This window comes from Canis aureus, chromosome 12 (genome assembly GCF_053574225.1).
Source record: "Canis aureus isolate CA01 chromosome 12, VMU_Caureus_v.1.0, whole genome shotgun sequence".
Lineage (NCBI taxonomy): Eukaryota > Metazoa > Chordata > Mammalia > Carnivora > Canidae > Canis > Canis aureus.
The window spans coordinates 63177085-63192417 of NC_135622.1; the positions used below are offsets into that span (position 1 = coordinate 63177085).

The window sequence follows — 15333 nt, forward strand, 5'->3', positions numbered from 1 at the left end:
TGTCACAGAACTCGACGCCCTTGCTTGATAGCTGAGAAAAAGTTAGGCCCGAAGGCCCAGGGGACGTCCTGGAGGTGGCACGGTCGCAGGAATAGATTCAGGGCTGCACCCCTGACCGCGCTCCCCTGCCGTGCGAAGGGCTGCTGTGGCCCCGCAGGTGTGTGCTGCATGTCGCTGGCCCGAGCCTCGGCCCCGGCCTGTCTTCACCGCCAGTCACATTTGGTCTGTGAGGGTGCATGGGAGTGTTGCAAACAGTCAGCATTTATTTGGAGCTGAACCTAGTAAATAGGATGGTTGACCAAGCTTTGTGAAACTGGTCCACAGAAAACAGGTTAAAACTCTGAAAGCTGGCTTTCTGGTGAGTCTCATAAAAAGAACTTCCAAATATTTGAGCACTGCTGCCTCGCTGACAGTAAAGAGAACCCCTCGAGCCCTGGGTTTCGGACAGCAGCCACTGGAGTTGATGCCTCAGGGTAGTCATTTAAAAAAAAAAAATGTGATTTTCAAGAAAATACAGAGTATTGCGTATCTCAATGTAGCATAAAAGCTACATATAGCTTTTGACTTTACACAAATCAGAGACAACAGGAATCGTCTTCCATTAGATCTTGGAAAAAGTCACCCCGCACAGAACAGGCTGGGCGTTGGTGTCTGGCAGACATGCACTTCTCAAGCTCTCAAAAGCTTCTTTCTAGCAGCAGTGCACGAGAGTGAACAGTGCGTTTGGCAAACTCAGTGAGTTTAAGGGGACGCAGCTGCCGTGGAGGTGTGATACGTGCCCCTCGGTGGGGCCGGGCTCTGAACGTGGACACACGGCCTCGGCTTTCCAGGGTTCGAACATCTTCCAGTGTTGGGGCCCACAGCACAGAGGTGATTTCATTTCAGCTTGCGGGCTTTGCCTCGACAGGCTGGGACAGGCACAGGCCGGCGGCTGTGGTGAAGGCAGCTGCGGCGGTCCCGGGGCCTGGGGGGGCGGGGGGGGGGCGGGGAAGCTGAAGGCCACGGCTCCGTGGCGGGAGTCCAGGCAGCCTTCTGAGCCTCGACATCAGGTCCCGTTCCTGCCACTCACTCCCAGGTGACCTTGGACAAGTGGCGTGTCCACACCTCTGTGTCCTCATCTGGAAAGTCAGGACCGGATTCCACGTCCATAAAGTAGGACAGCATCTCAGTGCCCGTTGGACGGACGGGCAGACGAGTGGGTGGAGGGAAGAAGCCAGCAGTGGAGGGAGGGACTCCGCGGACAGAGAGGAATGAAGGTCAGGTCAACAGGATCCCAGTACAAAGGCCCGAGGTCCAGAGGGGAGAACCTGAGGCACCAGACAGCGACCCCTGTGCGCTTCCTAATGAAACCTTCCCCCAGAGGGGAGGGTCACACCCGACACGGGACGGACACAGGTGCTGTCATCGTGGCAGCGCTTCCAAGTTCTTCTCCTTTGTTCTTTTTCATAAGAGAATTTCCCCCGCGCCAGAGATCAGCTATAATTAGATCTCTCTCCAGCAGATCACCGGCGTCTAAGTGGCGTGACCAGGTGTTGGGTATATTCTCCTCCAGCTTGGTCAAAAAATTTAAATCTGCCTCAGGACCTTTCCCGTTTCGAGTGTGGCACTGAAGTCAGGCCACAGTTACGGGCGCAGGACACACGTCTTCCTCTGCAAAGAGCTTAGGCTCTGGGGCAGCAAAGGGGGCAAAGCCCTTTTCATTCTGTTCTTCCTACAAATAGAGTCCAGTTGGAAATAAGCTAATAATAAATGTAAAATGACCTCAAATTCTCTCACCAGGGCTGGCACCTGATGCCCTGTGTGCGTTTTGTAAGGACAGGAAGGCTCTGGCTTCCAGGAGGCCAGCTCTGTGGAGCCTGGAACGCTTCCTCTGGGGGAACCGAGTCTGCGGAGGGGCAGGGGACCTGCTAGGCTTTCCTGGGGCCACACTCAGGAGCCGGGAACGCCCACTCCCGTGGCCCGGGCGCCTGTCCGCACACGCCCCGGCAGCCAGGGTCCTGCCCTGGCTGGCCCCGACCCCCGTCAGGTGGCGCTTCTCCTTTCTGTTCCGCAGCCAAGGGCAGCGATGGGCTGTGCTGTGCTGCTGAATCCACTCCCACCACCGCACCATCAATGCTCGTGCCTTGCCCTGCGCCCCGGACGACACGCCCTATGCCTTCTGTGGACCCCGAGCACAGACCAGGGCTCCCGGTACTGGGCAGGTGCTTGGCCCCACGGGGCAGGTTCTTAACGAGCTCCACCTCACGAGCGCATTGCAGGAGGGAAGCCAGGCTCAAAGGGACTGGGTCACTGGTCAGGTCACTGGGAAGCCGCGCAGGGGCTCTGGCTCTGGGCAGTCGTCACGGTCAAAGCTGGTGCTGGGATTTCCAGCCTGAGAGAGGCCGGCGGCGTCCCCATGTCTGGGGCCCAGGAGGGCAGAGCTCGTGGGTGTGCAGAGCCCGGCGGGGCACAGGGGCTCGGGCAGTGGCCACGCCGTCGTGTGAGCGTGGCCCCCGCAGGCCGTGCCGCTTGCTGGGTGACTGCGTCGTGTCTCTTGCACCCTGAGAGCCGTGCCTGCTCTTCCTCCCCATCGCCGCCCTCCTGACTGCCCAGCCGCCGCTCCGCTGTCGGTGGTGGTGGGCAGCGCGCACCTCTCTGCTGCGTTCCCTCTGCCCGCTGGCACTGTTGTCGGCCCGGGTCTTGGGTGCAGGGAGCGCCGCTTTGGTCTTCGGAAGCCATACGCCCACGTCCGCGGCTCATGACCGCAGGAGGAGCAGCATTTTGTTGGTTAGAGTTCATATTTGCTGTTAGTTCACTCCCTTCAGATAAGTTCGTGGGGTGGCTTTAGTCCTTCCTCATGGGCTGGGAAGCACCAGATATTTCTCTTCAACGCTGAAAACCAGGTCACGGTGTGCAGTGCCCCCTCTGGAGTTCTTGCTGAGCCCTCCCTCTGTGTCACGCGGCTGCCTGACCTGAGCGCGCACACCCTGCCGGCTGCCCGAAGCAGGCCTTCAACGGCAGTGGCGCGGTCTCCCTCCGGGTGGGCACGGGGCTGCCACCACCCAGGCAGATCATGCGCTGCAGTGAGCCCAGGAGTCGAAGCAGGAGGTGGGTCCTGCTCCTGCCCCACCGGCTGTGCGGCCCAGGCTAGCCGCCCACCCTCTCTGGGTCTTGGATTTCCCGGCTGTGGAGTCAGCTGGGATTCACCTGCGGTCTCCCCGACCTCTGGTTGGCGCTTGTGTCCCTTATCCCTCTCTAACAGAGGACCACAAAGGTGGCTGCCCCTGTGGCCCCCTCGTCAGGGCAGTCCCCGTGAGGACGCCAGGGGCTGGGAGCCAGGCCCCCTTCTATGTCCCCTGTGGCTGTGGTGCGGGTGTCAGCAGCCGGGGCTCATCTGAGGGCTCGACCGGGGGTGTCTTCTTGCCCCAAGCTCAGGACGAGGTTGTGGCAGGACGTGGTTGGCCCGCAGGCCAGAGGCCTCTCGGCTCCCGGCACATGGGCTCCTGATCATGGCGGCCGGCCTCATCGAAGCCAGTAGGACAGGGAGCACCTCAGACAGTGTCACCTCAGGACGCCCCTCAGCACAGAGGGCTCTGCTGCTCTGAGGCCGATACCCAGGAAGGGGTCCCGCAGGCCGTGAGGACCTGGGTGCTGCCCACCCGCCTGCCACGGACCGTCCCAGGGCCATCCCAGCTCCGACCACCCCGGCCTGCACCGCCTCACCTTCCTGTTATGTGACACCCCTCTTGGTGTCTGTAGAAATGCTTCACTGCCGTCCTTCACTGACTCAGCCTGTGCAGCCCCAGAGCCCGACCTGGGTCCCCAAACCTCACCACACCCTCCTCTGGCTGCTGCAGCTGGACCGCTGTGTTTTCTCTGGGCTGCCTTCCCTGCTTGCGTCTCCCTGTGGCCTGGCCGCAGGCTGGCTGCTGTTGGTTTGCAGTTAGTGAATCTCTGTACTTGGGAGCTCAGCTGTCGGCACGTATGTCGCGTGTCTGCAGTGACTCCGCCAGGTCAGGGCTGCACAGTAGCTGATGACCAGTGGTGGTACCTCCCGTGGAGCGTGCGCACCTGTGCAGCAGGTGGGTGTGATGGGGGCAGGCTCACCCACCCTCCGCCGGCCTCTCCCTCTGCCATACTCAGTGTGGCCCGGGCCCTCCATGTGCTTGTGGATGCCTGCGCAGCCGGCTGCTGGTCGGTCGGTGGATCGATGAGTTACCAACTTGCTCCCGAAACCTGGAATAGTCCACGAGCTGGCGTCTGGGAGACTTTCTGTGGGGTGGGCTCTGGAGGCAGAAGCGCCGGTCAGTTTGCTGATCTCCCTTCTCCAGGGGAGTCCTGGGGGAGTTGGGGGTGACATAAATGCCGAGAGCACAGGTGTTCCCCGTTCAGGGTGACGTCGTGGCGCTTCCCCTCGCCAGCCTCGCAGGAGAGTTGCTCCGCCGAACACGCGTGACGTGTCTTCTGAAGGCACAGCCGGGATCCCTGGGTGGCGCAGCGGTTTGGCGCCTGCCTTTGGCCCAGGGCGCGATCCTGGAGACCCGGGATCGAATCCCACGTCGGGCTCCCGGTGCATGGAGCCTGCTTGTCCCTCTGCCTGTGTCTCTGCCTCTCTCTCTCTCTCTCTGTGACTATCATAAATAAATAAAAATTAAAAAAAAATAAACTTATGAAGGCACAGCCTATGTCTCCACCTTTCTGAGGAGTTTGATGATGAGTCAGCTGGTTTAACGGATGACCGAGAACACCGAGCGCTGACTAGTTAGATTAGGCGTCCAACCGTGTCACGTTCCTGCTGACCTGACCTGATGCCATCTTCAGAAAAGTGAAATTGCACCCGTAGAACTCTTGTGTGACTTAATTTTTTTCCCTACAGGGAACCATGAAAATATTTCTTAGCTATGCTGTGTGTGTGGAGGTGAAAACGAGTTCGGCCGGTGAAAGCCAAGTGTGAGCTCACCGCGTGTCTCTAACATGGTTTTAGAGCCCTTTTCAGCGTCTGAGGTCACAGGGCTCCTCAGGAACGTGTGCTCGTCGCTGCTCTTGGGGCCGTTCGTCTTCGCCTCCTGCCCGCTTGTTCTTGCACACCGTCGTGTGGCTCAGGCGCGGGTCCCCGTCGTGAATCTCTTGCCGGCAGTTCTCTGTCCTCCCCTGTGGCTTGCTGGCGGCAGCTCTGGCACAGTGGCCTGCGCGCCCTGTGGGGTCCCCGTGGGCTCCCCGCGGGACCACCTGCCACAGACCCACGTGCCTTGTGCTCTGCTCGGATCCCGGAGCCTGGGCCGCTGAGATGGCTGGAGAGCAAGAGAGGGCAGAGCCACGTCCTTCATCAGGATGGTGCGCTGTCCTGACCCTGGCGTGCGGGGACCACACAGTCCCTGTGTTCTTGTCACCCCACCTGCCCGACTGGTCATGGTGACACGGGACAGGCTGAGCCAGGCCACGTCCCTCCCCAGGAATTCTGCCATGAGTCTCAGGGTCAGCGTGGCCTTGTGTGGGTGTCTGCTTGTGGCATGTCATGCCCTGGAGCTCTGGGTGCCCTGTCCCTGCCTGGGGACCGTGAGGACGCCGGTCCAGAGGGTGCCCAAGAAGCTCCGAGTGGGTGTGGACGGGTGCAGGAGTGAGGTGTGGGGGCCCTGGTGTCGGAGTCCTCAGTGCACGTCTGACCTCTCCCCCAGACGCCCTGAGGTCCCGGCTCACCAGAGGCCTCCTTCCTGTTCCCGCGGCCCCTCTGCCCCTCTTGTCGCCACTGCGGGGCTGGCCTCAGGTCTTGTCCTCTGGGCCTGCCCCACGCTGATGCCCATGGTGGCTCTCTGTGGCCTGCCAGGAACTCATGGCACCTGCTCAGCCTGGCACTCCTGGGCACCAGCAGCTTTCCCTTGGCCCTGCTACGGTTGGCCTGGGGAGGCCCTGGGACGAGAGGTTTGCACTCCTGGCCTCTGCCTCTGTCCCCAGCTGCTGTCCCTTCCATTTCTGACCCTCCCCATCCCAGGCACACCCCAGGCCTCCGTGGGGTCAGCTGGTCCCTGGGTGCCACCGTGCCCTCTAGTGGTGTGACCTGATCCCGGCCAGGCCCCCGGTCCCCAGAGTGCGGGGCCAGTCGCTCCTCTGCTTTGCACTGTCGCCCTCGCTAGCGCGCATCCCCCTGAGGAGGGACGTAGTACCCATTTCTTGCGTGGGACGGAAATGACGCTTTAACTTCCTGTGGAGACAGGATTAGTAAGTGGAACTTGCTCATGTGAGGGCAGAACAGGGTCCCTCACTGGGGTGAAGTATAAACCAAAGGTCCCCGCTTTTGCTTTTCCGAGGAGGCACACCTGACTTCCTGGGACTCGTCAGGTGGGGGGCGAGGGCGGCCCCGGAGCAGGTGGCTGCGGGCACCTGGGAGGGCCCCTCCGATTCCCAGGAAGGCACGCTTGGCTCCCTCTGCTCGGAGGCCCCCAGGGCATGCCAGCATCGGCTGCCGGCGGCGTGTCGTCCTCACGCACCTCACCTCTTTCCTGCTGCTAAACCCTGGGCCTCTCGGCCCCCGTGCAGCCAGGAGGAGCTTAGTGAGGGCATGAGGGTCCCTGAGATTCATCGTCTGCATGATATGCCTCATCAGTAAGGCAGGAAAATGCTGTTTTTTTGGAGAAAGATTTTCTGGGACACGTTGAGCCAGGAAACCTTGCAGAGAGGGGCAGCGCCTCCTGCGTGGGGCAGGGGAGCGTGTCCCGGGTGGGTGGCTGTTGCCACGCTGCTTCCTAGAATGAGGGGATCTCCTGGAGGAGTCGGTCTCACAGATCCTCCTCTGCTCTGTCACATTTCTTACCTGGGCTGGTCTCGCCAGACAGGAAACAGGTGCTCTCTCCCTGAGGCTCAGCTCAAATTCTCTTGAACTGCCCGCAGAGTCTAGGGGGCCGCCCCACGCCTGCCCTCTTCCAGCCTGGGGTCTTGCCCTGACCTGTGCTCTAGGGGCCCTGATAAAGCGTTGAGATGGGCAGCAGGACCCGGGCTGGTCCCAGGGAATGCTCACTGTCCCCACCGACTCCCTCGGCCCTGCCAGTGCCCCAAAGGATGAGGCTGGTGTTCAAGGTAGCCTGAGTGAGGTGACGCCGCGGGGATACGTGGCATTGCTGTGGACAAAGGCCTGTACCGTCCCCCTGCCCTCAGAAGTCCCTGAGTGCGCAGTCGGCCTCAAAATTGGAATAGTGATGTGGCCACCGTGATGCGTCTTTGTGCGTAAAGTGCCATGTGGGCCAGTGGGCGCGTGGGCAGGACACGAGGGGCAGGAGGCCCTTCCCCCCCACTCGCCGTCAGGAGCCCTCATCTCTTGGGACACGGTGGTGCTGCCCCAAGACGGCCCCAGTGGGTCTCACGAGGTCTTGTCAGACCCCCAGGGGAAGGAGCCGGAGGCCAGCGTCCTGAGGGCAGCGTCTGAGCAGGGCACCCCGCCGGCCCTGTGTGCCTTTGGGTGAAGCCAGGTGTCTGAGTGGTTGGGTGGCGCTGCCTTCAGGTCGGAGCGTCAGCTGATCTGGGCGCACACCCTGGCAGGCCACGTTCAATGCAGGCACTATTAATACGCTTTCTATTTTTGCTGTACTCAGTTTTAAGGGGTTTTTTTCCAAATAAGGTTCTAACATTTTTGCCTTTTAAGGGAAGGAAACAAAGACGGAGCTGCTTAATTATTTTCAGTAATTATTTTCAATAATATCCTGTGAGTATAGGATGTTCTCTTAAACATTACTGTTTTTTCCTTCTTCCCTCAAAACACCATCCAATTCCCAGCTGGCCAGTTCGGCATCCCTGGAAGGGAAGGGACAGCTGAAGTTCACCTCGGGACGGTGGAGCCCTCACCACACTGGCACCCAGGTGGCCACGGCGAACGACACGACCATCCGAGGGTGGGACACGCGGAGCATGAGGTCAGTGATGGGTGTGGGCTGCAGGCGGGCCCAGGCGCTGCCTCCCGTCTCAGCCCCTCTCCATCCCTGAGGGGGCGGTTCCGAGGCAGATGCATCTGGGGGCACCTGGCGTGTCCCAGTTGGTCTGGTTTTGGGCAGGAAGGCACACATCTCGTTCCGTTTCTCTGGCCCGGCCGGAGCCAGCAGACCCCCGGGGTGGACGGCGTTGGTGAGCTGGTGGTTTACTGTTCCGTGTGGCTGTCCCTTCAGTGGTGGCACTTTGCAGTGAGGGGGACGGCCGGGCTCTCGCTCCCTGTGATCGGCGAGCGCAGGTGGCCAGGCACAGCCCCCAGGTTAAGTTAGAGGACTGGCCTGTGACCGATTCTGTGCCTTTAAGATACACACCTCTCGGGTAAGCGTAGTTTGTCATGTAAGTCATTATGCGCAGCAGCCAGCAGTTCTAATGGAACAAATAAGAGCGATTTTTCTGTTCCAGGTGTGGTTTGATAGGCAAAGGAGTGATGGTGTGCACATCTGTTGCCATGGCAACGGGAGCCGTGCAATCGTTCTTAAGATACAGTTTACCCCTCAGCACGCTGTAATTTATCACCGAGCTGCAGAGACGGACGTCACGAAGTAACGTGTACTGCCTTCAGGGCGGGGGGGGGGCGACTTTAAATTTAGGTCTGCGGCCCCTCTGGAAACTCAGCAGCTAATAAATAATCAGTCCCTCCTTCCTCAGGGTGTGTGTGTCTGCTTGAGGGGTGTGTGTGGGGGGTTTCACGGCCAGAAGCCCAGAGCTGAGAGCCGAGGGCGACGAGCCTGAGGAACGTGCCAGTGCACACCCGCTTCTGTGGTCCCGAGGCCATCTTTCCCTCTGCATTGTTCTCTAAAGGACGGGAGGAATTTCAGTATCTAAAGACAGGACACTGCAGATGGCACACAAAGATGACAGGTGGCTCTGGGCGGTGGCACCTCCGCTCCCCTGGGTCTGTCCGGGATGACCCCTTGCTGACAGTTATTTCTCCTTTTGAGGACGACTTTGGGTTTTACTTAACCAGGGTGCTTTTAATGTTGCTTCTGGAACATGTGCTTTCGTGTTAAAATCACTGCCACCAGGGCACACAGAAAACCCTTGGGCGGTGCTCCGTGCTCGTGGGACTGTCCGCCCGGTGTCCCTGGGCCTGCGGGGTTGTAGTTTTATACATCTGCCCGTTTCACGTGGCAGGTCTTCAGGTTTGGGGTATCTTATTTTAGGAAGAAGTTTTAGGGTATTGGTAAGGTGCAGGATATAAAAACCGTTTCAAGATTTGCAGTGGTTTGGGGTCAAAGGAGTCCAGCATGGGAGAAGGTGGAAGGGAGTTTACCCACCTCGAGGGCAGAGCAGCTGCACACAGCACGACTCTCACGTGTGCACGCTGATAACAAGGAGCAGGGCCACCCACTGGCTCACCACCGCACGGAAGCCGGGGAGACCAGGCCGGGGGCCCACACCAGGGGGAGCAGTGCAGGCAGCCATGGCCTTGCCCCCTCCCGACCGGGGGCGGGGGACGTTCAGGTCCAGCCAGTGTCCAGCCTCACGGGGGTGCCCGGCCCCTCTGGTTTTGGCTCTCTGACAACAGAAGGATCTAGTTGACGGAATGTTCTCATTGTACATCTTTTGAGCTTGGAGCTGTGGAGGTCAAGGTTCCGTTGGGTCCATCCGCACATGTGTGTGTGCATGTGTGCTTTTGGTGCATCTGTGCTTGTGTGTGCACATGAGTACGTGCACAGGTGTGGATGCACACATGTCTGTGTGCATGTGTGTGTACTGGTGTGTGCAGATGTGTGTGCTTGTGCATCTGTGTGTGTGCACAGGAGTGGATGCACACGTTTGTGTGTATCTGTGCCTTGTCTTTGCACGTGTGTATGGAAGATGTGTGTAGGTGTGTATGTGCATATGTGCCTGTGCACAAGTGCGTGCACAAGTGTGGATGCACACGTCTGTGTGTATGTATGCTTTGTGTGCACATACGTGTATGTAAGGTGTGCAGATGTGTGCATCTGTGCGTGTGTGTGCACAGGAGTGGATGCACACATTTGTGTGTATCTGTGCCTTGTGTTTGCACATGTGTATGGAAGATGTGTACAGAGTGCTTGTGTGCGTATGGGCGCACACACACACCAAAGCAGCCGTGTGACTGGTTTTAACACCGCCCTGCGTCTCCTGTGTTGCGCTGGGCCATGGTGGAGGCGCCTCCAGTGTTGGCACCGCGAGGTGCCGTGAACGGGTGAAGGCAGCCCAGCCATGACACACGCCGTCTCCGTCGTTGGTTCTGATTGCTTTTCCAGTGTTTTCTTCCTTCCCTCTGTCCACGTCTCCCGACACCAGCAGCACTGTACTCCTGGCCTGCCACCGACCTTCTGCTTCCCTCTCTCCGTGTTCTAGAACTCGGTCAGCTCTCTCGAGTCTGTCCCCAGCCCTCATGGCTGTCACAGTCCCGCCGACTTGCTCTCTTCTCGAAGTGCTAAGTCACGTCTGTGACAGCCATGAAGCAGCATTGCCTCTGCAGCTTGCAGGGATCACAGGTGTGCTCCTGGAGAAGCCTGGGCCCTGGGAGAGGCACGGGGGCGGAAGGTAGCAGGCCCCCCGGCACCCACCATCAAACCCAGGAGCCTCAGCCTGCACAGCCGTGGCCCAACTCGCAGTCCCCCGAGGCCGGCGTGCCCTGGGGAACGGGAGTTGGGCCAGTCCGTGGGTGGAGTTGTCCTGACCGCTGCACGTCCTGTGCGCGCCTCTCGCTCTCTCCCGCAGCCAGATATACTGCATAGAGAACGCCCACGGGCAGCTGGTGCGGGACCTGGACTTCAACCCCAACAAGCAGTACTACCTAGCCAGCTGCGGGGACGACTGCAAGGTCAAGTTCTGGGACACCCGAAATGTCACCGAGCCCGTCAAGACCCTGGAGGAGCACTCCCACTGGTACGGACTTCTTTGCATGCTGGTCCAGGGTAGGGGGGTCTTATAATTTATTTTGCTAATTCCTTTCCCATTTGGAAAGGCACAGACCAGCTTAGTTTGTGCTGCTGTGAATCGTTCAATCAACCCAGTTTTATTTTTCCTAAAGAAACACTAATCCCAAATCCGAATGTTTATGATTTATAAACATAGGAAAAGAAGAAAAAACATTGCATCCTGTGTTCTCTTGAAATAGTACCAGTTCTAATACGCACACGCAGCGTGCACAGATGTTCAGGAGGCATTGTTTGCCAGGCTGGGGAGCTGGAGAGCGCCCTGATGCACGTTGGTAGGGGACGGGTTAAGTCGGGCTGTGATACCCACGCCGTGAGGAGGAGATGGGGACAGCTCTGCAGGGGCGGACGGTGCCCGAGAGCCGTCCTTGCTCACTATTTCGTGTTTACCATGTGCCGGGTACTTGGTGCTGAGTTAGTGAGGGGTCTGCTCCAGACCCGCGTGCCCGTACAGGCTAGCTTTCTTTCCAGTGAGACGTGTGTGTGTGTGTAAGTGCAGGCTTGTGTGCACGTGTGCTTGTGAGGGCGTGAGCATGCTGGTTTGTGCGTGGACGTGCGTCCCTGTTCTTATGTGCATGTGAACACGTGTGTGTGTAAGAAAGTCCTAGAGGAGTAGGAACCGAAGTACCGTCAGGAGCGCTTGCTCAGGCCAGGGTGGGCACCTCACAGGACGGGTGACTTCTTCGGGTCTGTGTCCCTGATTTCTTTGAATTACTTACCAGAAACCATGTTGTTTCTGGGATCGGGACATTTAAAAACCCGGCCTGCCAGGGTACGGTTCTGCCCAAGTCGGTAGGTTTCTGCGATTGCCGCAGCCCGAGGAGAGGCGCCTGCACCCCCCCCGCCCCCACCCCTGGGCCTCCGCTCAGCTCGCTGCGCTCCCTGGGAGTGTGTGCCGTGGCCCAAACCCAGAGCGCACCCCGGCCCCGCGGCAGCTGGTGCTGGAAGTCGCCCTGGGGTTTGGCTCCATGCGCCGGGTCCTCTCTAATGTGTCCTTTGCTTCTGGGGCAGTTGTTGCCGTTAGGACTTCGGAAAGCCCGGGGGGCGTTTTGAGCAGCAGGCCCTCCTCCCCCTGTGAGGTTTGCATGTCCACTTGCTCTCGTGTCTGGGTGCCGGGCCTTAAAGGAAGGCTGGAGAGGAGCACGCAGTGGGCCTGGCCCTCTGCTGGGAACGTCCTCGTGTCAGGGCAGGCCCGGCCAGCCCGAGGGTGCCCCGTCCAGGAAGGCCCGCCTGCCGCTGGAACTGCCTCCTTGCCTCCCAGGGTGTGGAACGTCCGCTACAACCACTCGCACGACCAGCTTGTGCTCACGGGCAGCAGCGACAGCAGGGTCATCCTGACCAACATGGTGTCCATCTCCTCCGAGCCCTTCGGCCACCTGGTGGACGACGATGACCTGAGTGACCAGGAGGAGCGCCGTCCGGAGGAGAAGTAAGGGCGCGTGCTCCTGGCGGAGGGGGCTCCTCCTCCTACCTCGCGGTCCAGGTGGCTCTCGCCAGAAGCGTCCGGGTGGGGGTCAGGGGGCCCTGGTTCTGGGGACGTCGGCACTGCGGCGGGGGCATGGGGGTTGCATTAGGGGAGCTCACGCTGTGTTGCGTCGACCCACTCAGTGTCTGTCCACTCTCGTCGGACGCCGTACGGGAGAGGGGAGGGGCGGTCGCTCGTGGTTAGATGTGCCCTTCGGTGGCAGTGAGGGCTTGGTAGTCCCTGGAGCGACAGGTCATCGTCGACACCCTCTCCGTGGGCTTGGGTCTGAGACGTGTGCTTCCATCGTTGGCCGGCGGCCCTCCCCGTGGCGGGGCACGGACTCCAGGTGAGCACCTTCGGCCCCAGCCCATTGCAGCCTGAGGTTCCTCAGGGAACGTGGGAGACCTCGGTGCGTGTCCCAGCAGTCGCGCCTCTTGGACGCGCGGTCTCCCATCGCAGCTGCGTCTGCTCGGGGGCTAGCTCTTCAGCCGGGGCGCGCCCCCGAGACCGCTGGATTCCTGGGGGCCCGCTCCTGGTTGGTGCAGAGCCGGGGTGCCCCAGGCCAGGCGCGACGGAGTGTGGCTGTGGCTCCTGGGCGCCGGGGCGAGGGGGGGCAGCCGTGTCGTCTGTCAGCGACATGGAAGGGGACTGTTGTGTTCTGAGTAGACGCCTGCTGGTGAGGGGGAGCTGCGTGCAGCGGGGTCAGCCCCGGGTGGGGGAACGGTTGAGGCCGACAGGCAGCAGGCCTCCCCCATCCGTTCTGAGGTTCTTCCCCCACCTCAGCTGAGCCCCGCTTCACTTTTGAGAAGACATCTCTGTCCTCGTTTGGTTTCCGTTCAAGCACGTGGATCTGCAGTCTGGGAACACGGTTGTGGCCGTCTTGGTGCAAACACCTGCCGACCGCCGTGCCGTCGGGGTCATGGGCTCTGGCTCCTCGCCGGGGGGCAGCTGGCGCCGTGTGGCCCAGGGGTGCTGCCCTCCACGCAGGTGGCCTCAGGGACGCGCCTGAGGTGGGGAGGCTGGCAGGTGCGGTGACACCCCCGTGTCCCCATGGTCCTGCTCCCATGGTCTGTCCGCGTGACCTGCCAAACTCCGGAGAACGAATCCTCAAGAGGATCCTCACGTGGTGTCTGTAACGCAGCCCCAGTGGGCACGGCGGGTCCACGTCGCGGGAGGAGGTCGATGGCACGCAGAGCTGGACACGGAGGGGCCTGCGCAGGGTCCGGGAGCACAGAGTGGGGGCCGAGTAGATGCTTTCTGTGAGACGGTAACAAAGTGCCACGGGGAGAAGCGGCTCCTGCCCTTGGGGTGGGTCTTGGTGTGGCCGCTCGGGGGACAGCCCGTGATGGCCCGTCAGTGCCCAGGGGCCAGGTCTGCGCTCCTCCCATCACGCGCGGTGTCACATGTGATGCGCCATCGGGTCAGGGTTCCTGGGGAAGGAGCGCGGTCACTCCAGTTTAAAGGGAGGTGACACAGGCGTCCCGGCCGAGCGCGCTACGAAGCCTGAGGCCAGGCCCAGGAGCCCCTTCCTGCCCCGCCGGCGGGACCCGCTGTCCTGGGGTCACGCTGGCCGTCCCCAGGGCCCTTTCTGCTTCTCGTCACTCTTTATTCAGCCCTCGTGGGTGTTTGTGGTCACCACCCCCTGCCCCCCGAACCTCGGCGTCCCCGGGAGGTTCCCGACGCCTGCTCTTCACCCCTACGCCGCGGTGGAGGCCCGTGCCCCGTGGCCCTGTGAGCGTCTGTGTGCAGGTGCCAGAGTGGCCTGGCGGCCCAGCGCGCCTGCCCTGGTTCCTCCCATCGCCCGCCCAGTGCGGGGAGTGAGGCCCCGGCCCCTGCAGGCCGCCCCCGCCTCGCTCACGCGTGTCTCTGGTGCCTTGCAGGAGTCAGGAGCCGCCGCAGGACAGCGTCATCGCCACCTACGAGGAGCACGAGGACAGCGTGTATGCCGTGGACTGGTCCTCCGCCGACCCCTGGCTGTTTGCCTCCCTGAGTTACGACGGGAGGCTCGTCATCAACAGGGTGCCCCGGGCGCTCAAGTATCACATACTGCTCTAGGCCCGTCCTGATGCACCTCCTGGCAGGTCCCCGAACACGTGCAGCTCTTTGGAGGTCGCTTTCCAGCGGGTCCCTGTGGGGAGAACCAGGTCGCCTGCCTCTCAGGCGGGCGGGTGGGCGTTAACACCAGGGAGCTCCTGCCGACTGCACAGCCCACCCTGTGCAACGTCACCCCTCCCGGAGGCGGGCGCCGTCCTCACCTGTGCCGGGCGTGAGCCGCCCTTCCCGGCGTCCACGTCTTCCTGGCTTCGGCTTTCTCTGATCTGTTTAAGGGTGTTGGGAGTTTCATTAGAAAGAAAAAAATCTTTGTTTATATAACATTAACTCATTTTTCTCTTGAGATTGAAAATAAAACAAGCAAGGCTGTGCTACACGGAGTCCTGGCTCGTTCTTTCAAGACTCTGCCCCACGCACCTTGTCGCCTGGTCTCTGTGCATGTTCCGTGTCCCCGCCCAGAGGGGCGCTGACGGGCAGACGGGCCCCTGCACCCTGCATCCTGGGCTGACCCGACTATGCGCGGACCTCGGCAGTGACCAGGTGGCCCGTCAGCCTGGGCACCCAGTCCCGCGTGCTGCTCCCTACTGGGTCCTGCTCATGTTATGCCGATGGCATTGGACTCTTCTCCCTGGGAGCTGCATCCACGCGTCCGGTCACCCAGCAGCACGCTCCCACTCGGGAAATCCCACGTCAAGGTGTGACCCCCACTGCCAGGTGACCCTGAACCCAGCACATGGACTCTAGCCTGGGCCTCCTCTGTGGGCCCAGGGGAAGTGGGGGGAGGAGGACAGGTGGGCCAGAGGGAGGAGGGGGGAGGGGAGGACAGGTGAGCCCCCGGGGGGAGGGGAGGGGGAAGGGAGGTGGGCCCCAGGGGGAGGGGAGGACACGTGGGTCAGAGGGAGGGGGGAGGGGAGGTGGGCCCTGCGGGGAGGGGAGCGTGCTTCG

At 61.1% G+C, this 15333-nt stretch overlaps 1 protein-coding gene across 7 annotated transcripts in view; it reads left to right on the forward strand.

The window, feature by feature from the left end:
* Window positions 1–14762, forward strand: part of EIPR1 (EARP complex and GARP complex interacting protein 1) — a 120332-nt gene extending 105570 nt beyond the window's left edge. For all 7 annotated transcript variants that reach the window (XM_077844262.1, XM_077844261.1, XM_077844263.1 and 4 more), the window contains 4 exons: window positions 7744–7880; window positions 10654–10821; window positions 12133–12300; window positions 14217–14762. In XM_077844262.1, the coding sequence (XP_077700388.1) occupies window positions 7744–7880; window positions 10654–10821; window positions 12133–12300; window positions 14217–14391 (648 nt within the window). In that variant the 3' untranslated portion in view covers window positions 14392–14762. The remainder of the gene's footprint in view (window positions 1–7743; window positions 7881–10653; window positions 10822–12132; window positions 12301–14216) is intronic.
* Window positions 14763–15333: the final 571 nt, after the last annotated feature.